Source organism: Lontra canadensis, unplaced genomic scaffold, assembly GCF_010015895.1.
Source record: "Lontra canadensis isolate GAN:19392208 unplaced genomic scaffold, GSC_riverotter_1.0 scaffold1, whole genome shotgun sequence".
NCBI classification, from domain to species: Eukaryota; Metazoa; Chordata; class Mammalia; order Carnivora; family Mustelidae; genus Lontra; species Lontra canadensis.
The window spans coordinates 125,774,910-125,794,746 of NW_022630995.1; the positions used below are offsets into that span (position 1 = coordinate 125,774,910).

The window sequence follows — 19,837 nt, forward strand, 5'->3', positions numbered from 1 at the left end:
AAGTGTCCATCAATGGACGCATGGATAAATAAAGTGTGTTGTACACACACAATGGATTATTACTCAGCCTTATAAAGGGAAGAAATTCTGAAGCATCGTACAACATGAATGGACCTTGAAGACTTCATGCTAAGTGCAATAAGCTAATCATCAAAGGAAAATATTGTATGATTCCACTGTATTCGACTACTCTAGCAGTCAAATTCATAGAGACAGAAAGTTTGTGAGTGTGTCACCAGGGGTTGGGAGGAGAAGGGGGTAAAGAGTTATTGTTTAAAAGGTATGTAGTTTCCGCCGGGCAGAATGAAAATGATCTGGCGGTGGATGGTGGTGATGATTGCACAACACTATGAGTGTACTTACTGCCACTGAACAGCACACTTAAAAATGATGAAAATGGTAAATTTTATGTTATGTATATTTTACCACAATAAAAAAAATGTGCAAAATGCTATTAATTGTGAGTGCAGCATATAGTCACATTTTTTAAAATTATAAATATACAATTTTAATTTTGTTTTATCCCATGGTTGGTGATAATAGTATCTTACATTTTATAAGCAACAAAGAGAGAAAAGAGCATCAATTAAATTATAAGAACAAATCTGAGTTATTGGTAGTTACCTCTGTACTACAGTAATTTTTAAGATAAGTTTAGCCAGCAATGTTTTTACCAAAATAAACATCTAGTCAAAAGCCTAAAAATGCATACCTATTTTTAAAACCAAAGAGATAGCAGAAAAGAAATCTATATATTTTGATAAATACTGTATGTACTACCCAGCAATTAAAATATTGTAAAAGGTGTGATTTGAATGCTAAATGATACTGTTTTTCCTAAAATGAAATCATATCACAATAATATGTAATCACTTGGTGGAAAATGTTTCTACCTAATGGAATACATTTATTGATTATTCAAGAAAAGCTACTTAGTGAAGAACCCTATTTTTTTGCAGCACCAGCACTCCCCTCAAACACTGGCACCCTGGAAAGACATCCTGGAAACACATTAGACTTGGTATTTAATTGTGTGACATCAAAGGGAAGAAATTAAGACTCAAAAAGGGGTTGGGGGGGAAACAAGGAAAAGGGATTTCTATACCTTGTAAACATCCATGAACACTAAAACTACTGCATTTTTCTCTTCTAGGTACCATAACTTCTTGGGTAGTGATCTTTATTCTGCCTATCAACAGTGCTTTGAACCCAATTCTGTATACTCTGACCACAAGACCATTCAAAGAAATGATCCATCAGTTTTGGTATAACTACAGACAAAGAAAATCTGTTGACAGCAAAGGAAGTCAGAAAACATATGCTCCATCATTCATATGGGTAGAAATGTGGCCACTGCAGGAGATGCCACCTGAGTTAATAAAGCCAGCTCTTTTCACAGACCCCTGTGAACTGTCACTAATTTCTCAATCAACTAGACTCAATTCCTATTCATAACTGACTCTGAAAACCATTGCTACATAGGGAATATTGTGGGATGTTTCACGATGGATTCATTAGTATAAAGTGAATGCCACAAAATTAATAATTTATAATGGCTAAGATAAAGCCATTACAAGGACATAAGGTTGTTTGGGAAAAAATCAAAGTGATGGGGGCCTGTATAAAAGGAAATAAATTGTGTCAATAATATGTATATACTAGTACACATTTTGCATAGGAAATTAAGGGAAATCTACTTCAGAAAGATTTATTCATTCTTTTACCATGCATTTATTGAGGACCCATTATGCACGTAACACTGCAGTAAATTTCTGGAAGTGCACAGTATAGAACCTTTTCAATTTGCAATGTTAAATTATGTGTAGCTACAACAGAATATACAAAGTCCATCTGCAGTACTTAGTTTAAGATAGAGCTTTGTCTGTCATGCACATCAGCAAACATAAAAATCATGAACACTTGTAAATAAAGGTTTAAGGTTTTGGAATACTAATATAATGAAAAAGGAGGAATGAAAAAATGTCTGATTGTTTGCAAAATAGATACTTGTTTTAAGAATTCCTCTTACCTTTCTTGAAGTCCCTGCCTACTTGAGAGGTAATACACAAAATTACTCTGAAAAAAGATGTTCGGATATAAACTCAAAATAGCACTTCTCTATACATCCTCACATTTACTGTCAACTGATTTTCAGCAAAGATACCAAACAATCAAATGAAGAAAGAAGTGTCTCTTCAACAAATGATGCTGGGACAACTGGATATTCACATACAAAAGATTGAAGTTGGACTCCTACCTTACACCATATACAAAAATTAACTCAAAATTAATCAACAACCTAAATATAAGGCATAAACCTCTTAGAAGAAAACATTTGGGTTAATCTTCAAAATCTTGGATTTAGCAATGGATCCTAAGATGTGACAACAAAAGCATAAGTAACAAAAGGAAAAAATCAATAAATTGGACTTCATCTAAATTAAAAACTTTGTGCACCAGAGAATGTTATCAAGAAAGTAAAAAGACAGGACACCTGACTGGCTCAGTAGGTGGACCATGTGACTCTTGATCTTGGGGTTATAAGTCCAAGCCCCATGGTGGGTACAGAGAATTACTTAAAAATAAAATCTTTCTTAAAAAAGAGGTAAAAAGACAATCTACATAATGGAAGGAAATATTTGCAAATCATATATCTGAGAAAGAGTTAATACCCAGAATATATAAAGAACTCCTACAACTCAACAAGATAATCCAATTTAAGTGGGCAAAGGACTTAGACAGACATTTCTACCAACAAGGTACACAAGTGGCCGATAAACATTTGAAAAGTTGCTCAACATCAGTAATCATTAGAAAAATGAAAACTAAAACTGCAATGAGGTAGATTACACTTTATACATACTAGAAAGGCTGTAATTAACTAACAACAACAAAAAAAGTATTGACCAGGATGTGGAAATTGAAACTCTTCTGCATTGCTCATTGGAATGTAAAATGATGAGGCTGCTATAGAAAACAATTCGGTTGTTCTTCAAAAGCTGATCATAGAATTACCATGTGATCCAGCAGTTTCACCCTGGGTTAAACCCAAAAGAATAGAAAACAAAACTCAAACAGGTACTTGTATGCAAATGCTCATTGTGTCAGTTATTTACAGTAGCTGAAAGATGGAAACAACCCAAGTGCACATCAACTAATAACAAATAATAACAAAGTGTTGCATATGCGTACAATGGAGTATTCTTCAGCCATTTATAAGAAAGAAGTTCTGACACATTATCTACAACGTGCTGAGTATGAAAGAAGCCAGACACGAAAGGACAAATACTGTATGTTTCCACTTCCAGTAAACAACTGCGTGAATATGCCAAGCCATTGAATTGTACACTTTCAATGGATGAATTTTATGGTGTGTGAATTAGATCTCAATAAAGCAGTTAAGAGGGAAAAGAAAGGAAGAAGAGCTAGAATGCACCGAATCAGAAAGTTAAGGAAGTCAAGTCTGCACGTACATTTTTACTTCAAAGAGGAAGTAGTTGTTACCGAGAGATGGACTTACCTTCCTTTTGCATGGCCAGCCAGTTCATGAGATATTAACTTTTTAGCTACTTACTGTTCTGGTCTCTGACTGAGCTATTGGAATTTTTTGCTCTCATAATTTGAAATCTTTAAATAGGAATAAAATGTTTTCAGGTACTTTTAAATATACCAAAAATGTTTGAAACATGAAAATACTGGAATCAAAAATATATTTATTGAATAAAAAATTGTATATATTTCTTTTGAAAGTAAATTGCCTACAGTTTAATTCTATTAAAAATGTGGGTTACTTTTGAGTCCTTTCTGTTCTTACTTGTAACAATGCCAATAAATTTTCTACATGAGGGATATGGTTATTGTTTCAGCAAAAAAAGTCAGAGAATAATAGAAAGCTATAGTTCTGCTTATGATATTCAATTCTCAAGGACCTGGGTGGTGCAGTCAGTTGGGCATCTGACTCTTGGGTTTTAGTTCAGGTTGTGTTCTCAGCGTTATGAGATCGAGACCCACCTCAGGCTCTGCACTCAGCTCAGAGTCTGCTTGGGACTTTCTCTCCTTCTCCTCACTGCCCCCTCCACATGGTCTCTCTCTCTCTCTTAAGTAAATAAATAAATCTTTTAAAAAATATATTCAATTCTCTAACTACTCAGACTATACAATTTTTTAAAGCCTACAAAAATGAAAATACATTGGAATTCTCTTATGAGATTATTTTAGGATTATTATTCCTTTTTTTTTTTAAAGAATTTATTTATTTATGACAGAAAGAAAGATCACAAGTAGGCAGAGAGGCAGGGCTGAGCAGAGAGCCCAATGCAAGGCTCCATCTCAGGACCCTGAGATCATGACCTGAGCCAAAGGCAGAGGCTTAACCCACTGAGCCACCCAGGAGCCCCTATTTATTATTCTTAAGAAGTCTTATTACTAGTAAATAATAGAATAGGAAAATATTTTTCTTTTTTTTTTTTTTAAGATTTTATTTATTTGAGAGAGAGAGTGCAAACATGCATGCTTGCTCACAAATTGGGTTAGGGAGCACGGCACGGCAGAAGAGGAGGGCAAGGGATAGGAACAAGCAGACTCCCTGCTGAGTGGGGGGAACCCTACATGGGGTTCAACCCAGAGATCATGACCTGAGCTGAAACCAAGAGTCAGACACTCAACTGACTGAGCCACCCCAAAAAATATTTTTCTAAAAAAGAATTTCTGCAAAAGAAAAAAGCAGTGGCACCTGGGTGGCTCAGTCAGTTAAGTGTCTGACTCTTGATTTCAGCTCAGGTCATGATCTCAGGGTTGTGATCTCAGGGTTGTGAGATCCAGCCCCAGGTCAAGCCTATATGGAACTCCATGCTGGGCATGGAGTCAGCTTAAGACTTTCTCTCTCCCTCTCGCTCCGCCCCTCTCTCTACCTCCACATGCTCTCTCCCCCCACCCCAAAAAAAGAAAGAAAAGAAAAAAAATGATAATCATGAAGACTACATAAAATGTAATCCTACAAAAATTATAATTCTAACCTATGTTTATAGGTCTTAGAAATGCAGTGAATTTACAAAATATACACCTCAAACTACTTTTTAGCATTTAAAATATTTTCAAATAATTTTTTTTAAAATATTTTATTTATTTATTTGACAGATCACAAGTAGGCAGAGAGGCAGGCAGAGAAGGGGGAAGCAGGCTCCCCACTGAGCAGAGAACCTGACGCGGAGCTCGATCCCAGGACCCTGAGATCATGACCTCAGCTGAAGGCAGAGGCTTAACTTCCTGAACCACCCAGGCGCCCCTCAAATAATTTTCTATAGACAACTTGGTTTGTCTATTCAGTCTACTTAACTTCTTCCATTTTTCTGCCTCCCCAAATAGAGTAACTTCCACTTAATTTAATTTGGTAAGTAATTACTAGCATACTGTGTAACTATTTCCTACTAACTTCAATGGAAGTTATAGTAAAAGCACTAAATTAATGCAGATACAAGTCATGGTTTTCTCTTTTACAAAAATAACTTTGGTCCAAAACTCATGGACTATGCTCTAGGTCAAATCAATCCTCTAAGTTAAACTAAAGTGTTTTAAAATGTAAAATAAATATCAGAAAGACCTCAACCCTTTTTTTTCTATTTTTAGTTTAAGAGCTCCTATTACATCCAGCTAATACATAATCTCTCACAAGGAAATTACTTATTTACTGCCTTTTAGCAATTTAGACACTGATAAAATTGAAAGAAAACAACAAATGGGAAAGGGATATATGCAGCCAGAATGGTGAGGTCCATGATTTCATTGCTTAATAAACTAAGTAGTAAATGAATTGATAATCCAGTGTGATGGAGTGAAGCACTCTAGGTAAGACACTTCAAAAATCTATTTTTTACTAATGTACTCCTCTTTTAAAGAGAAAACCCTTCAGGAGAAACCTCATTTACTCTGTTTTAAATCCTTTTCTTAACCTACAGCCTGGCAGTCTTACCTACTTTAAAATCTGTGGTTTCAATTACTATGTATATACTGATGATTCCCACATTTTTGCCTTTAGCTTATTTTCTTTCCTAAATTAGTCACTTATACGTACAAATGTCCCTAGACATTACCACTTGGATATCTCACTGGTTTTTTAATGTCATTAATATGGACCCTGACTCTGACATCTGCATCTCTTCCAGACCCTATCTGGGTGAATGGTACCAACAACCTAACCTAGAAATCTTTGAGTCATCCTTTGGCTCTTCCTTCTCCTTTATCCACTATCTCAAAATCGCCTAGCACTACCTTTATTCTATGTAATAAACAGCTCTTAAATCTGTCTACTTCTCTTTATCCCATTTCCTAATACCTAAGCTTGGGCCAACATCATGTCTCAACTATATTTGCAATAACCTTCTAACAAGTTTCTATACCTCCAGTTGTAATTTGCTCAAGTGATTTGTATAGGTATTTAGAGCTCCCAAATTAATCTAAGGGAAAAAATTGAATATTATAGTTACTACCACCAGTATTCTATGATGGGTGACTGAATGGCCAAATGTGTTCAGTTCCATTTTTAAATGGTGTGTTAGTTGGAATTCTCCAGAAAAACAGAATCTATATAAAGAGATTTGTTGTAAGAAATTGTCCCGCATGATTATGGAGTCTGGCAAATCCAAAATCTGTAGAACTGATGTCCCAATTCAAATCCAAAGGCCAGAAGATATTGTAGAACTAAGAAAAGACAGTGTCCTCGTTCAAAGGTCATCAAGCAAGACAAACCACTTTTTCAAGGTAGAATGGTATTACTCAGGGGAGGAGCAGCCTTTTGTTCTACTCAGGCCTCCAACTGGTTGAATGCTTAACCCACTTTACCAAGGGCTATCTGCTTTACCCAATCTACCAATGTTAATCTCATCTGAGAATACCCTCAAAGGAACACCCAGGTTTGACCAAAAATCTGGATATCCTGTGACCCAGTCGACACATAAAATAAACCATCATCATTGGGGAAAGCAAACAAAGTGAGCTTGAATATTAAAGGGTCTAACCAAGAGTTAGGTGGCTAGGTATGGTAAAGATAGGCATATTAATTTTGGTTTAAGAGACCCATAGAAAAATCATTTCATCTCAGCCTGTTTCCTATTCTGTTTCTGTAGACAGGAATAGTATCACTTTTCTCAAAAAGCTAATATGAAATAATGCTTACAAAGCTCCTAACATAGTACCTGACAGATATTTCATACTCAGAAGTTTTGAAACACATTGTCTTTAATATTAAAAATTTCATCATACTGGGCGCTTGGGTGGCTCAATTGGTTCAGCTTCTGCCTTTGGCTTAGGTCATGATCCAAGGATTCTGGGATCAAGTTCCTTGTTGGGCTCTCTGCTCAGCGGAATTTGCTGCTCCCCCTGCCTGTGCTCTTGCTCTCTCTCTCTCTGGTTCTGTCAAATAAATAAATAAATAAAATCTTTTAAAAATTTTTTTATCATATTGACTTTGGCCTCTTAAGTCTTTTAATTATATTAGTCAAAATACTGTTTTCCTCTGAGGTTTATATAGAGCTGGTAATGAGCTACTAAGAAAAAATTTGAGTCTCTAAGAAAACATGGGGGTTTTTTAAAAAATTTTATTTGACAGAGAGGGAGCAAGCACAAGAAGAGGGGGAAAGATAGAGGGAGAAGCAGACTCCCTGCTGAGCAGGGAGCCTTATGTGGAGCTCTAACCCAGGACTCTGGGATCATGACCTGAGCCGAAGGCAAGACACTTAACAGACTGAACCCCCCCAGGCCCCCCAAAAATGTTTGTTCTGAAGCCTTCCCCAACCCCTCCCATGAAGCAGAGCAAAAAGAAAGGGGGGGATGCTTTAAAAAAAAGGGGGGGAGGGGTTTGTTTTTAAGATTTTATTTATTAGACAGGGAGATCACAAGCAGGCAGAGAGGTGTGGGGGGGCAGGCTCCCTGCTGAGCAGAGAGCCCTATGTGGGGCTCCATCCCAGGACCTTGAGATCATGACCTTAGCTGAAAGCAGAGGCTTAACCCACTGAGCCACCCAGGCACCCCTAAAAAAAGGATACTTTTCCAAAAAGCAACTCTTAAAAATAAGATGAACTTCTCTGCGGGCCACACATTGCAACAGAAACTGTAAACAAAGCTGAGCTCTGGGCCTACCAGACTCTTCACTCAGACTAGCAGCTGAGTTTTAGTGCTGAGGAAAAAAGTAAGTGTCCACAGAAAGCTCACTGCTTAAAATCAGGGGTTAACCTCAGGTGACCACAATTCAACAAAATTAGAAATGAACTAACACGATTTTTCTTTCCAACATAAAAAAATATATACATGGTTGGAGGAGGAAGTCACATACACCAAAATCAAAGTAGTACAGATCATACTTTATGATAAAGCTATAACAGAGGTTACAGGGAATCTTAGCATAGGGTTAACAAATAGATCAGATTAGAATGATCTCAGAACCAAGCATTTATATGGTATTTGAATGACAGAGATAGCATTTGAAAATACTGATATTTGGGGGGAACACCAAGATACATGCAAAAATAAATAAGATCCCAAAATAACACCATAAGCAAAATTCAGATAGATTAGGCACCTAAACATTAAAAACAAAAATGTTTTAACTTTTGGAAAGATGTAAAGGAGAGTATCCTTTCAAAACAGGACCCAGAAAGCACTATTAGGAAAAACTGGTAAGATTTCATTAAAAACCTTTATTTACGAAAATTCCACAATTAAATATGAAGATGAATCACAAACTACAGAAGATAGTTAAAACACAGAAAACAGATCATTAGTATTCAAAATATGTAATACCTACAAATTGATACGGGAAAAAAAAATAGAAAAATGGACAAAGCTATGGCCTCAGAAATCACACACTGCATTTCCTGAATCTCCCAGTAGTTACACAAGTCAGCACTACTTAATGTGTGAGACTATACATGGGCATAAACACCAGGAGGCGGACTGTTGTGGCCATCTGGAGGCTAGCTGCCACATACATGAAATAGTATTTTGTACTTTGATACATATGCATTAAAAATATAAGAACACAAACTAGGATACATATCACTTCTAGAACAACAGTTACCTCTGGGGAGAGAAGAAGGGATGGGATCAAAGAGGTAACAAAACTTTCTAATGTAACTAACATTTACAAATATACATAGATTTGAAGAAAGTATAACCAAATGCTAACGTTTATTAAATCTGCACGGTGGGAATATGTCCTCTAATGATTTACTCTTATGTTTTAAATATTTCAGTAAAAGCTTTAAAATAATGAACCCAAAGAAATGAAATAAAATCTGCTTTGAACATGTTTATTTCTGTATATTCTGAAAATTGCAATTTTGATGACACATAAGAAAAATATTTTTCTAATATCAAAATAAGTATCTCTTTGGTAGAAACACACCTCATATGCTATCTTTAACTTGAAAAAATTAATCAAGAACTATGCCCTAATATACTACACAATACTATTCTTTGTCCATCCATTTGTCCCCACTGTAGAGCTTTAGAATATAGTTCTATACACATCTCCATATCTACAAAAGAATTAAGATACCATATCAAAGATGCCTACCCATTATGGAGAATTAGTTGGCTTAATCCCTGACATATATGACATAAACCAGCAAAAAGAGATAGAACAATCTAAGATATGGGACAAGTAAATTAGAACATTGTCATTAAAGTCAAATAATATGAAACCAATCACATCATTTATATTTGATGCATTAAAAACAAAGTATCTTTAGAATGATTGTATTTAGAATTTAGAATTATTATGTGCAAAGTTCAAAAAGCTGTAATACAGTCATAATTTTGATAAGGCACTTTAAAGAGAACAATCAAACATACAACATCACATAGCAATTAACCTGAGAAATAAAAAGGGAAAAAAAATTTATATATATATATTCTTTCCAGACAGGCTTTCATTTTCTGAAGTAAAATCTTTTTATAAAGCATCATAAGGAATAAAAAATATTTATCATATACTTTAAAAAGTTATCAGTTAAATTGCAAATTCCTATAAAGAAAAGAATGTCTTCCTAAAAAGTCTGTGAGGTTCTAATTCAAATATTTTTTAGAAAAACAATTCTAAGTTTCATGTGAAAAAAAAACAGCTTTCAACTGTATTGTCAACTCTTTTATTCAACAAACATTTACTAGTTGTTGTGTGACACTGTCATTGTTCTAGGTGCTGGGGATAAAGAAGTAAGACACAATCATTAGTTCCAGGGAACTTGGCGTGGTGGAGCTGGGCCAACACTGGTAACCTTAAAGTTACTTCCCTTGGTCCATAAAATGAAGCTCAACTTCAAACGCTGGCATTTCTGACATCTTCTTAGAAATCAAACAGAATAATGATCTACATGTTTTTTTTCTACTGGTAACACTGTAGCATTATTAACGTTATCTACTGATGAAATTAACTTTCATAAAATAGACTTTTAAAGTTTAGAGGACAGGAAGTATTTAAAGATAAATATCATCCAGCATGAAAAACAGAATCAGTATTCTGCTTTCACAAAAGTGAGAAAACCAAGAAGATTTCATTCTGAATATACAGAACTGCTGGAGACAACCATATACTTATGGTACATGTACAAATACCAAAAATGAGTAAGTATGAATTATTACACAGCCAAATCAGTTGTCAGGCTTCAAAGAATCATAGCCTTCTTTCAAGAGGTCCCGCCATGTTTTAAGGAAACGTGCATTTTCTGTACATTTGAAGGCAAGCTCTTCCACTTGAGCTGATACTGCAGATGTGGCTTCAAGAAGTTTGGTTAATGAAAATGCTGCCTGAAATTTTAAAAAAAGACAGAGAGAGAGAAAGTCAAATAATATGTTTATCTTTCAGATTTTCATCTCATTTTATAGTCTAAAAATAGCTTAAAACCCTGACTCCTATGCCCAACTTATTTTCCATAAATGTAAAAAAATCTTCAAACTAAACACTAGCTTCTTCAGGGAACCTAAGAAATTCCTTAAAGTAAGTTTTGAAGAAATATGTCTGCTGGAGAGATACCCATTATGCACCAGACCTAACAAGTCAGTACTTTTTTCTTTTTTTTTTTTCTTAATTGAAAATACACCAGGGGAACCTGGCTGGGTCAATCATAGAAAGCAAGTGACTTTTGATCTCAGAGTTGTTGAGTTCAAGCCCCACGCTGGGTGTAGAATTGCTTTAAAAAAAAAAAAATTAATCTTTAAAAGAAAAAAAAAAGGGAGAAAATTCACTAGACTCATTTAGCTCAAAAAGAGGACTTGGAGCCCTTGACACTAAGTACCAGAAGCATCTGAGGGACTTATTCTTGACAAACAGCTCACTGATATTTAGGTAACAAGGGCATTGTCCTGCTAATTTTACTTGTGAACACTATTTAGACCATGAAAATGTACAGACCAAAGAACAGATACTCTAAAAGGCCAAATAACATCAACAAAATCAAAACAAACCAAAGCAGCATACAAAAAATATCCATCTCTTGGTGGAATTCACTTCTTATTCAAATGATTTCTTCACCTAGAATATAAAATTACACTCTTCCTAGATAACCTATCAGCAGTCTACTCAACATATTCTCTTGATACCAGTCTCCTTCAGCAAATACTGAAGCTGTACCAGAACTTTAGACATCTTTAAAAAAAAAAAATACTTATTAAGCCACGAGAGATAATCGAGGTCATTCCGCAGTTTCCAATCTGCACAGGAGGAGGGTCTATTCCACAAAGTTCTCCCAGGAGTATTACATCCTACATACCTCATTCACTCGACTCAGCCAAGAGTCCTTATTTACTGAAACTCCTCTGGGGGTGGGTGTATGTGTGTCAGTGGAATTCGAGACTCAACAGAAACCACAGTGTGCCCTCTAGCAATCAGAGGGAGGTCTCGGACCTGGCGGGTGAGGAAACCAATCTGGACTACAGGCGCGGTTAAGTAACCCCTCCAAACTGGGCCCAGCGCAAGGCAAGCCTGAGACACGCAATAATAGCATTGCCAGCTGGCTTTGGAAGGTGCCCAACTAGAGCAGCGGGATCTTAAGACCCAAGGAAAGAAATCACAGCCTGATCCTAAGCACCAGCAGACGAGGAGAAGGAATAGAGGGCAGACATCGCCAGCACACGTCCGCGCAGCAGAGCTCTGTGGTTTCAGGTTACGGAGAATGATTGAAACCAGAAGGCGAGACGAAAAGAAAACAGCGAGGGGTGGGGAAGGTGGGGAAGGCGGTGGGGCGGGGGCGGTCCTCGGGGATGGTGGACACGGGGCCTCGGGTCTCCGGTTTACTTAACCCACCCCCCAGCCTACAGCCTTGGGGGCAGAAGGGCGAGATGCGGATTCCTGGTCCTTCCCTCCCTTGCACAGCAACGGTCTCCCAACAAGGGCCGAGTGGGGGCGCGGCCCCGGGACCTGTCGAGCGACACTCACGTCTCCAATCTGTAGCTCCACTTCCTCCAGCGGGTCCACCGTTCGGCCGCTGCTCCTGCTCGGAACTGGCCAGCCCAAACTCACTGGAACGCCGGGGGAAGACGCTGACGAGGCGTCTGAAGACGAGGGAGAGGAGGGGGGCGGCGGGGGCGGCGAAGAAATCCGCAGCTCTTTAGGGTCTGCCATTGAGCAGGGCTGGGGCTGCAAAATCCGACCTTAGCAGCCGAACCGACACCAACTGTTTTTCAAACTGCTCGCGCCCAACACCCAGAAGCCCCGCCCCCCCGCCCCACCCCCCTTACTTCTGAAGTCCCGCCGGGTCTCCTTGCGGGTCTTTGCCCAAGTCCGCGAATACTAGGTCGTGTTTTCGGGACAGCCAATCACCTTGGGCGGTACATCGCTCCGGCGCAAATCTCCGGTCAGGCTCAGAAGGCGCTTGAATAGAGGACTACAACTCCCAGAATGCTGTATGCGTCGCCACACCGCCCACTACTTTTGATGCGCACGCGTATACCACAGGATCTGTGGGTTTCTCTCACCTGCACTCCCGCGTCCTCACCACGCCTTGGTGAGACGCAAACGGAGAACCAATCCTCAGCCTGAAGCCGGGATCGTGCAGAGACTTGGCGTCCCTTTCCTTTTCCTCTTTCGGTACGTGACCCGGATGTCTCTGCCGGCCGTAGCGTCTTGTGCGGCGCCGGCGCAGAGCAAGAAAGAGGCGGGAACACCGCGAAGCCCAAGCATTGGGCAGAACTGAGAAGCAAACAAACTTCGGCGGAGGTGTTGGTCATTCTCGGCAGGTGATGGCGCCCCCCGCGGTCTAGAGGTCCAGCACCCGCGGTGAACTACTGACAGCCCTTGCGTTGTCTCCCCCCGACAGTCCTGGGACCAGAGAATATGTTGGTGCGGCTAGCCAAGCTGTCCTGCCCGGGTGAGAGGGAACTCCGGTCGGGGATAATTAGAGGAAGGTCGAGGAGTTAGGGCAAAACGGACAGGGCTACAGCTGGGGCGGGGGGGTGGGGGGCTCTAGACACCTACCTCTCTTCACCTGCTCTCCTGGAGTCCTCAGGTTAAACTCGGGCCAAGGTCACGCCGTCCATACCTGGCAGTGGACCCTAGATTCCTCCCCATAGAGCTGTCCCAATTGGAAGAACTGACAACTAGGCTAAAGGTTACGGGCGGAGGAAACTTACCAACACGGCCCTCCCGTGGACTCCCGAACTGAACCTTCTAAATCTGGTCCTAATTCTTATCCCAAAGCTTAGGTGTTTTCTGTTGCATTGTTGGAAATGGATAAAATAATATTTGCACAGTTTTTCTTCTTGGTCGTGTCCTGACTTTCGTCTTTGCAGCCATTCATCCCACTCCATTAAGAATTTGAAGTCTGATCTGTCACATCATGATTAACATCCATATGCGTGGCCCAAGTCACCAGTTTGTATCTGGAGCCAGGAGCTTTTCTACATTGTCTAAAATTAACTTTAGAGGCTTATCATGTTGTGGGTGCTCCTAGAACCATCACAATGACTTGTGAAAATACCTCATTACCTTTTCTTCCTCCTAAGTAAAAATAATGCAGTTGGGTGGTCTTTGTTTTGCTTTACTTTTTAAAAAGTCTTTAAACATTCAAAAAGATTCACTACAGGATCTTGCATTTTGTCACATTTGGTTTAGTTTTTTGGTTTAGTTTCTTTAATTTTTGGTTACAGAATAAACAAGTATCCATCCAAGGATGTTCTTATTATGTACATTTCATGCACATAGAAATTGTCAGATTTGGCCACCATATGTTAAATTCGAATTTTATTTAAAGTTCCTGATACTTGGGCATGTATTACTACACCTAATGTGTAGATACACTTTATGTTTTGTGAAATATCAAAGTAGTAAGATGGTATCTGCCCTACTGCCTAATTTAGCTGAAATCATTCTTGGGCCAAGCGTTAATTACATTCCACCAAAATTAGCATTTCCATTTTTTTTTCTTTTTTTAGAAGATTTTTTTTTAAGTTTTTTATTTATTTGCCAGAGATAGAGAATACAAGTAGGCAGAGCAGTAGGCAGAGGGAGAGAGAGAAGCAGGCTTTCCGCTGAGCAGGGAGCCCAACGTGGGGCTGGATCCCAGAATCCCGGGATCATGACCTGAGCTGAAGGCAGCCACCCAACCGCCTAAGCCACCCAGGCACCCCAGCATTTCCATTTTCCATGGATACTTAAATCGTTGTCATTTTCATAGCTCAGTGTTAACACTACTGGCAACAAGGAGATGGACACAAATGTGTTGGCAGTGTGACTTTGATATGGTGATCTTATGAGTTCAATGGACTTTTTGACCTTACTTCTCTACCAAAATTCAGCCAACATGCCTAATTGTTCAAATATCTAAAGTGGAATGTCAGATTTGTTTTCAGAAAGGGAGTAAAGGTTGTGACTTTTTTTTTTTTTAAGATTTTATTTATTTATTTATTTGACAGACAGAGATCACAAGTAAGCAGAGAGGCAGGCAGAGAGAGAGAAGGAAGCAGTCTCCCTGCTGAGCTGAAAGCCGGATGCGGGACTCGATTCCAGGACCCTGAGATCATGACCTGAGCTGAAGGCAGAGGCTTTAACACACTGAGCCACCCAGGTGCCCCAGGTTGTGACTTTTTATCGCGTGGTGGAAATCGAACTACCCAGTTCCAGATATTCTCAAGAAAATAACTAGCTGTATAAACAATAGAATTACTTTTATCTGATACCAAATCATCAGTTTTCAGCAGCAAATGATAACTTCTACACACTAAACTACAATTCATCATAAGACAAAGATTTTAATATCTCTTAATAATAAAAATACAAATGATTAATTATTTAATATTCTCTTGAATGATGGTAATGCTATATTTGAACTCTAGAACTAAATTCTCCTATAATACCTTTATGTGTCTTAATGTACATTTTTTCAAGACTTAGGATATATGAAATAATAATTTAAAAATTATTCCCAATACTATAATTTTTAGTGTGCCTTTGCAAGTAGAGAAAATTAATTTCCTTGCCACTGTAAGATTATCAAAAGGAGATGATTTTTTTTTTAGTGTTTAAAAGCCTTTAGAGTTCAGCCACTCTGAATCTCTTCCCTTCCTGTATTCATCACAATCTTTAATTACTGATGTCTGATGCCAGATTTTTGCTTTAAAAAAATTATTTTATTGGAAAGAGTAAAATATAAAAATATGTTCATTCTGCAGTTGAGTGCTAAAGAATAGCCCATGCAAGGCTGTATGTTCCCATTTAATCAGAAAAAAGAAAGAAAGAAAATTCTTTTTTCATCACAGCTCGGTTTCCATTACTTCACAAATCATTTCAAATCCAATTGTAGTCTCAGAGCTTGACTGATGTTGGAAGGATTGAGAGCTTGGGTGGTGGGATCATCTGAATTCCTATGTATTTACTGTAAATGGGGATTGTAGCTGCCCCACAATTTTCATAAAGTCATGAAAGGTAAGGCATGCTATCATAATTAAAAATCTTAACTCTTCATTATTTCCATTAAAATGTAAATTTTATTACATTTTACATTTCAAATCCATGCAAAAGTCTTTGTTGATCTTTACTATTCGTTACAGTCCATGTTTAGAAACTTATTCATTTGCAGATATAATGCTTATATTTATATATAATATTCATATTCAAATTCACATATTCATCCCTTCTTCCCTCTTCCTAAACCCATGGCAACCACTGATGTTTTTAATGTCTCTATAGTTTTACCTCTTCCTGAATCTCATATAGTTGAAATCATGCAGTATATAGATTGGCATTTTCAGATTGGCTTCTTTCAATATGCATTTAAGTTCCCTCCATGTTTTTTCATGTCTAATAGTTCATTTCTTTTTAGCGCTAAATAGTATTCCATTGTATGTATGCACCTCAGCGTGTCTGTTTATCTAGTCCCGTATTAAAGGACATCTAAGTTTTGACAATTATGAATAAAGCTGCTATATACATTCATTTGAAGGGCTTTTTTTTTTTTAACCTGGACATTTTCTTTCTTTTGTTTTACTGTGATAAGAACTCTTAACATGAGATAGACCCTCTTGGCAAATTATTATTTTATTATTGACTATAGGTACAGTGTTAAACATCAGATCTCTAGAGCTTATTCATCTTGCTTGACTGAAGGTTTTGGTCTGAGCATTAATTTTCAACTCATTTGGGTAAATGCCAAGGGGTACAACTGCTGGATCATCTGTTAAGATATGGTTAGCTTTGTAAGAAATGCCAAATTGTCATACAAAGTGCCTGTACCATTTTGCATTCCCACCAGTAATGAATGAGAGAGCCAGTTGCTCCACATTCTTGTTTTCTCATAATCTTTTTTTGTGTATGATTGTAAATCTTCTATTTTTAATAATCGTTTTATTGAGATATGTCACATACTCTACAATCATACCCTTTAAGATATAAAATCAGTGGTTTTTACTATAAACACACAGTTGTGCAACCATCACAACAATCTATTTCAGAACATTTTCATTACCCTCAAAAGAAACCTCACACCCATTAGCAATCACTCTTCAACCTCTCTAGCCCTAGGGCAACAACTAAACTATTTTCTCTATAGTTAATTCTGGGTAGTTCATACCCATGGAATCATAATATGTGGTCTTTCATGGCTGGCTTCTTTCATTTAGCATAGTGTTTTCAAAGTTCATCCATAATGTAGCATTTATTACTACTGAATTTTTTTGTTGCTGAATAATATTACATTGTATGAGTATATCACTTTTTATCCATTCACTAACGGATATTTGGGCTTTTTCTATATTTTGGCTGTTATGAATAACACATCTATGAAGATACATATATAAGCTTTTGTGTGTTTTCATTTATCTTAGGTATATACCTGGGAGAGAGTTCTGTGGAAACTATGTTTAAGGTTTTGTGGAACTGGCTGTACCGTTTTTCCAAAGGGCTGCACCATTTTACATTTCCACCAACTGTGTATGATGGTTCCTCTCTCTTTTCTTGTCTCTACGACTTTGCTACTTTCAATATATACTAGCTAGGCATTTTGTAGAATGTCCCTTATCTGAATTTGTCTAATGATTTCTCATGTTTAGACCAAGGTTACAGCTTTTGGAGAAGTATGCCACAGAGGTAAAGAGCCCTTCTTATTACATCTGTGAGTGTGTGATACCAAAATGTCTTGTTGCCAATAATGTTAAACTTAATCAATTGGTTAAAGGGTCTCTGTATTTCTCCACTGTAAAATTAATATTTTTCCCTTTTGTACTCATTGGAAGCTAGTCACTAATTGCAGTCCACACTCAAAAGTGGAGAAACGAATAATCTGTGGATGTATCAACATAATCTTTTATACTTTGACTTTTTCTATTAAAATCATAGGCCATATGGACGGGGCACCTGGGTGGCTCAGTGTGTTAAAGCCTCTGCCTTCGGCTCAGGTCATGATCTCAGGGTCCTGGGATCGAGCCCCGCATCGGGCTCTCGGCTCAGAAGGGAGCCTGCTTCCTCCTCTCTCTCTGCCTGCCTCTCTGCCTACTTGTGATCTCTGTCTGTCAAATAAGTAAATAAAATCTTTAAAAAAAAAATCATAAGCCATATGGAATTCATTTTGATAGGAAGAGAAAGGTATAATTTTTTCCAAATGAATTTCTCCCTATCTTTGACCGTTTAATAAGTAACCATTTCTTTTCTCTGATTAGAAATGGCATCTTTAGCATATGGAAAGTCCTTATGTATATTCTATTTCTGGAATCTTTATTTCTTTCGTTTCCTTTGATTATTCTATTCCTTCTCCTAAAACAGACTTATAATTACTATAACTCCAATACAAGTTTTTGTATCTGGGCTATTCCCAAGGGAGTATTCTCTGTCATTATATGTGTGTGTGTGTGTGTGTGTGTGTGTATGTAATGGGAAAAAGTATCAAGGAGAAGAGTACCAGAGAAGGAAGACAGAAACTGAAGATGCAGGTGAAAGGGAAGGCTTCAGATGGATTGATGTCCCCCCAAAATTGGGAGGGCTAAGCCTTATCATCATCATTCTAAGTGAAAAGATATCTGTTGTAACCTAGAAAATTAATGAAAAGTGGACACAAATACAGATTACATTAGAGGTTGTTGCCAAGGAAATAGGAAAGTTCCCACTTAATTACTTCTTTCTATGACGTTTGGTGTGTTATGGTCTCTGCTTCAGATAGGGGAAGGAAGAGGTAGAATTGAAGGTTCAAGGACAAGAGCTTTAATGAACATTATTGCAGATAAAGCCTTCCACGCTTCTGTTTATTTCTATTTGCTTATTTAATGAATATGTACATTTTTAAGGCTCTCAGAAGATATTGCCGTATCGGAGAGTCAGTTTTTAAAAAGCTGATCATAAAACCTAGTTTGCCCATGTTGTCTCAGCATAATCACTAATACTGTCCCTTATTACTCTCGAAAGTATCTAGTTTGGGGACGCCTGGGTGCCTCAGTTAAGTGTCTGCCCTTGACTCAGGTCATGACCAGGGTTTGAGTCCCAAGTCATGACCTGGGATTGAGTCCCCCATTAGGCTCCTTACTCAGCAGAGAGCCTGCTTCTCCCTCTGCCTGCTCTTCCCCCCGTTTGTGCACACATGCATCCTCTGTCTCTCTGGCAAATAAATTTTTTTAAAAAACGTATAGTTGGTTGATAAATTTTATGGTTATCCTGTTCATAGGTTAAGCTTGATATGAGCTAAATTGAATAAATTAATTTATTAGATACTTTTTAAATATAGTTTGAAAACATTGGTTTATGAGAAGAAGCTAAGTTGTTCATCTAGGAAATAGTATAGTCTGATAAGGTCATATCACAAATAATGGCTCAACAGCCTAGATCTAACCATTCACTGTCTGCAGTGTTGATACGGTGAGAATATAAAAAATTTTCAACTATAAGACATCATGTGGGTCATACAATTTTAAATCAGTTAGGTACCTAGGAGATCATCTAGTGACCCTTTCCTTTTTTGGATGAGGAAACTGAAATCTAAAGAGGTTAATGAAGGTCTTAGGGCTAATTAATAGAAAATTAAAGAGAAACCAGATCTGATTCCTAATCCTAGAGTTTTTTCCTTTTAAAAAAATGTTTTTTTTAGTCTACTCCGAGAAAAGCTAATTGAAAAAATACCAATTTTTGTGCAGCATATCAGTGCTTTCATGCCTTAAAAATTAAGAAAAATCATCTACCTGTGTGTCATACAAGATGGTCTTCAACTTCTGTTGTACCTCGAATTACTACCCACTATACTATTTATCCCCGTGATAAGGACAAGCGATGGGAAGGTAAGTAATAATTTCTGTAGAAGTGTTGAAGCTTTTTTAGATACTTTATATCATTTTGTGGAAATATTTTTCATGATAGCATAAGATCATCTAATAATAT

General features: G+C 37.6%; 3 protein-coding genes across 6 annotated transcripts in view; 2 read left to right on the forward strand and 1 right to left on the reverse strand.

The window, feature by feature from the left end:
• The window catches only part of RXFP1 (relaxin family peptide receptor 1), a 103,258-nt gene extending 100,798 nt beyond the window's left edge, over positions 1-2,460 (forward strand). For all 4 annotated transcript variants that reach the window (XM_032863124.1, XM_032863132.1, XM_032863142.1 and 1 more), the window contains one exon: positions 1,154-2,460. In XM_032863124.1, coding sequence (XP_032719015.1) covers positions 1,154-1,455 — 302 coding nt within the window. In that variant the 3' untranslated portion in view covers positions 1,456-2,460. The remainder of the gene's footprint in view (positions 1-1,153) is intronic.
• Positions 2,461-9,992: 7,532 nt separating this feature from the next.
• Positions 9,993-12,699, reverse strand: CUNH4orf46 (chromosome unknown C4orf46 homolog). Its single transcript, XM_032863165.1, has 2 exons — positions 12,425-12,699; positions 9,993-10,797 (listed from the first exon to the last, which is right to left on the reverse strand). Exons 1-2 carry the CDS (start codon positions 12,608-12,610, stop codon positions 10,642-10,644), a joined length of 342 nt encoding a protein of 113 aa, XP_032719056.1. The 5' UTR covers positions 12,611-12,699; the 3' UTR covers positions 9,993-10,641.
• Positions 12,700-13,180: 481 nt separating this feature from the next.
• Positions 13,181-19,837, forward strand: part of ETFDH (electron transfer flavoprotein dehydrogenase) — a 30,014-nt gene continuing 23,357 nt past the window's right edge. Inside the window, exons 1-2 of the mRNA XM_032863177.1 lie at positions 13,181-13,355; positions 19,597-19,737. Of these exons, the coding sequence (XP_032719068.1) occupies positions 13,322-13,355; positions 19,597-19,737 (175 nt within the window). The 5' untranslated portion in view covers positions 13,181-13,321. The remainder of the gene's footprint in view (positions 13,356-19,596; positions 19,738-19,837) is intronic.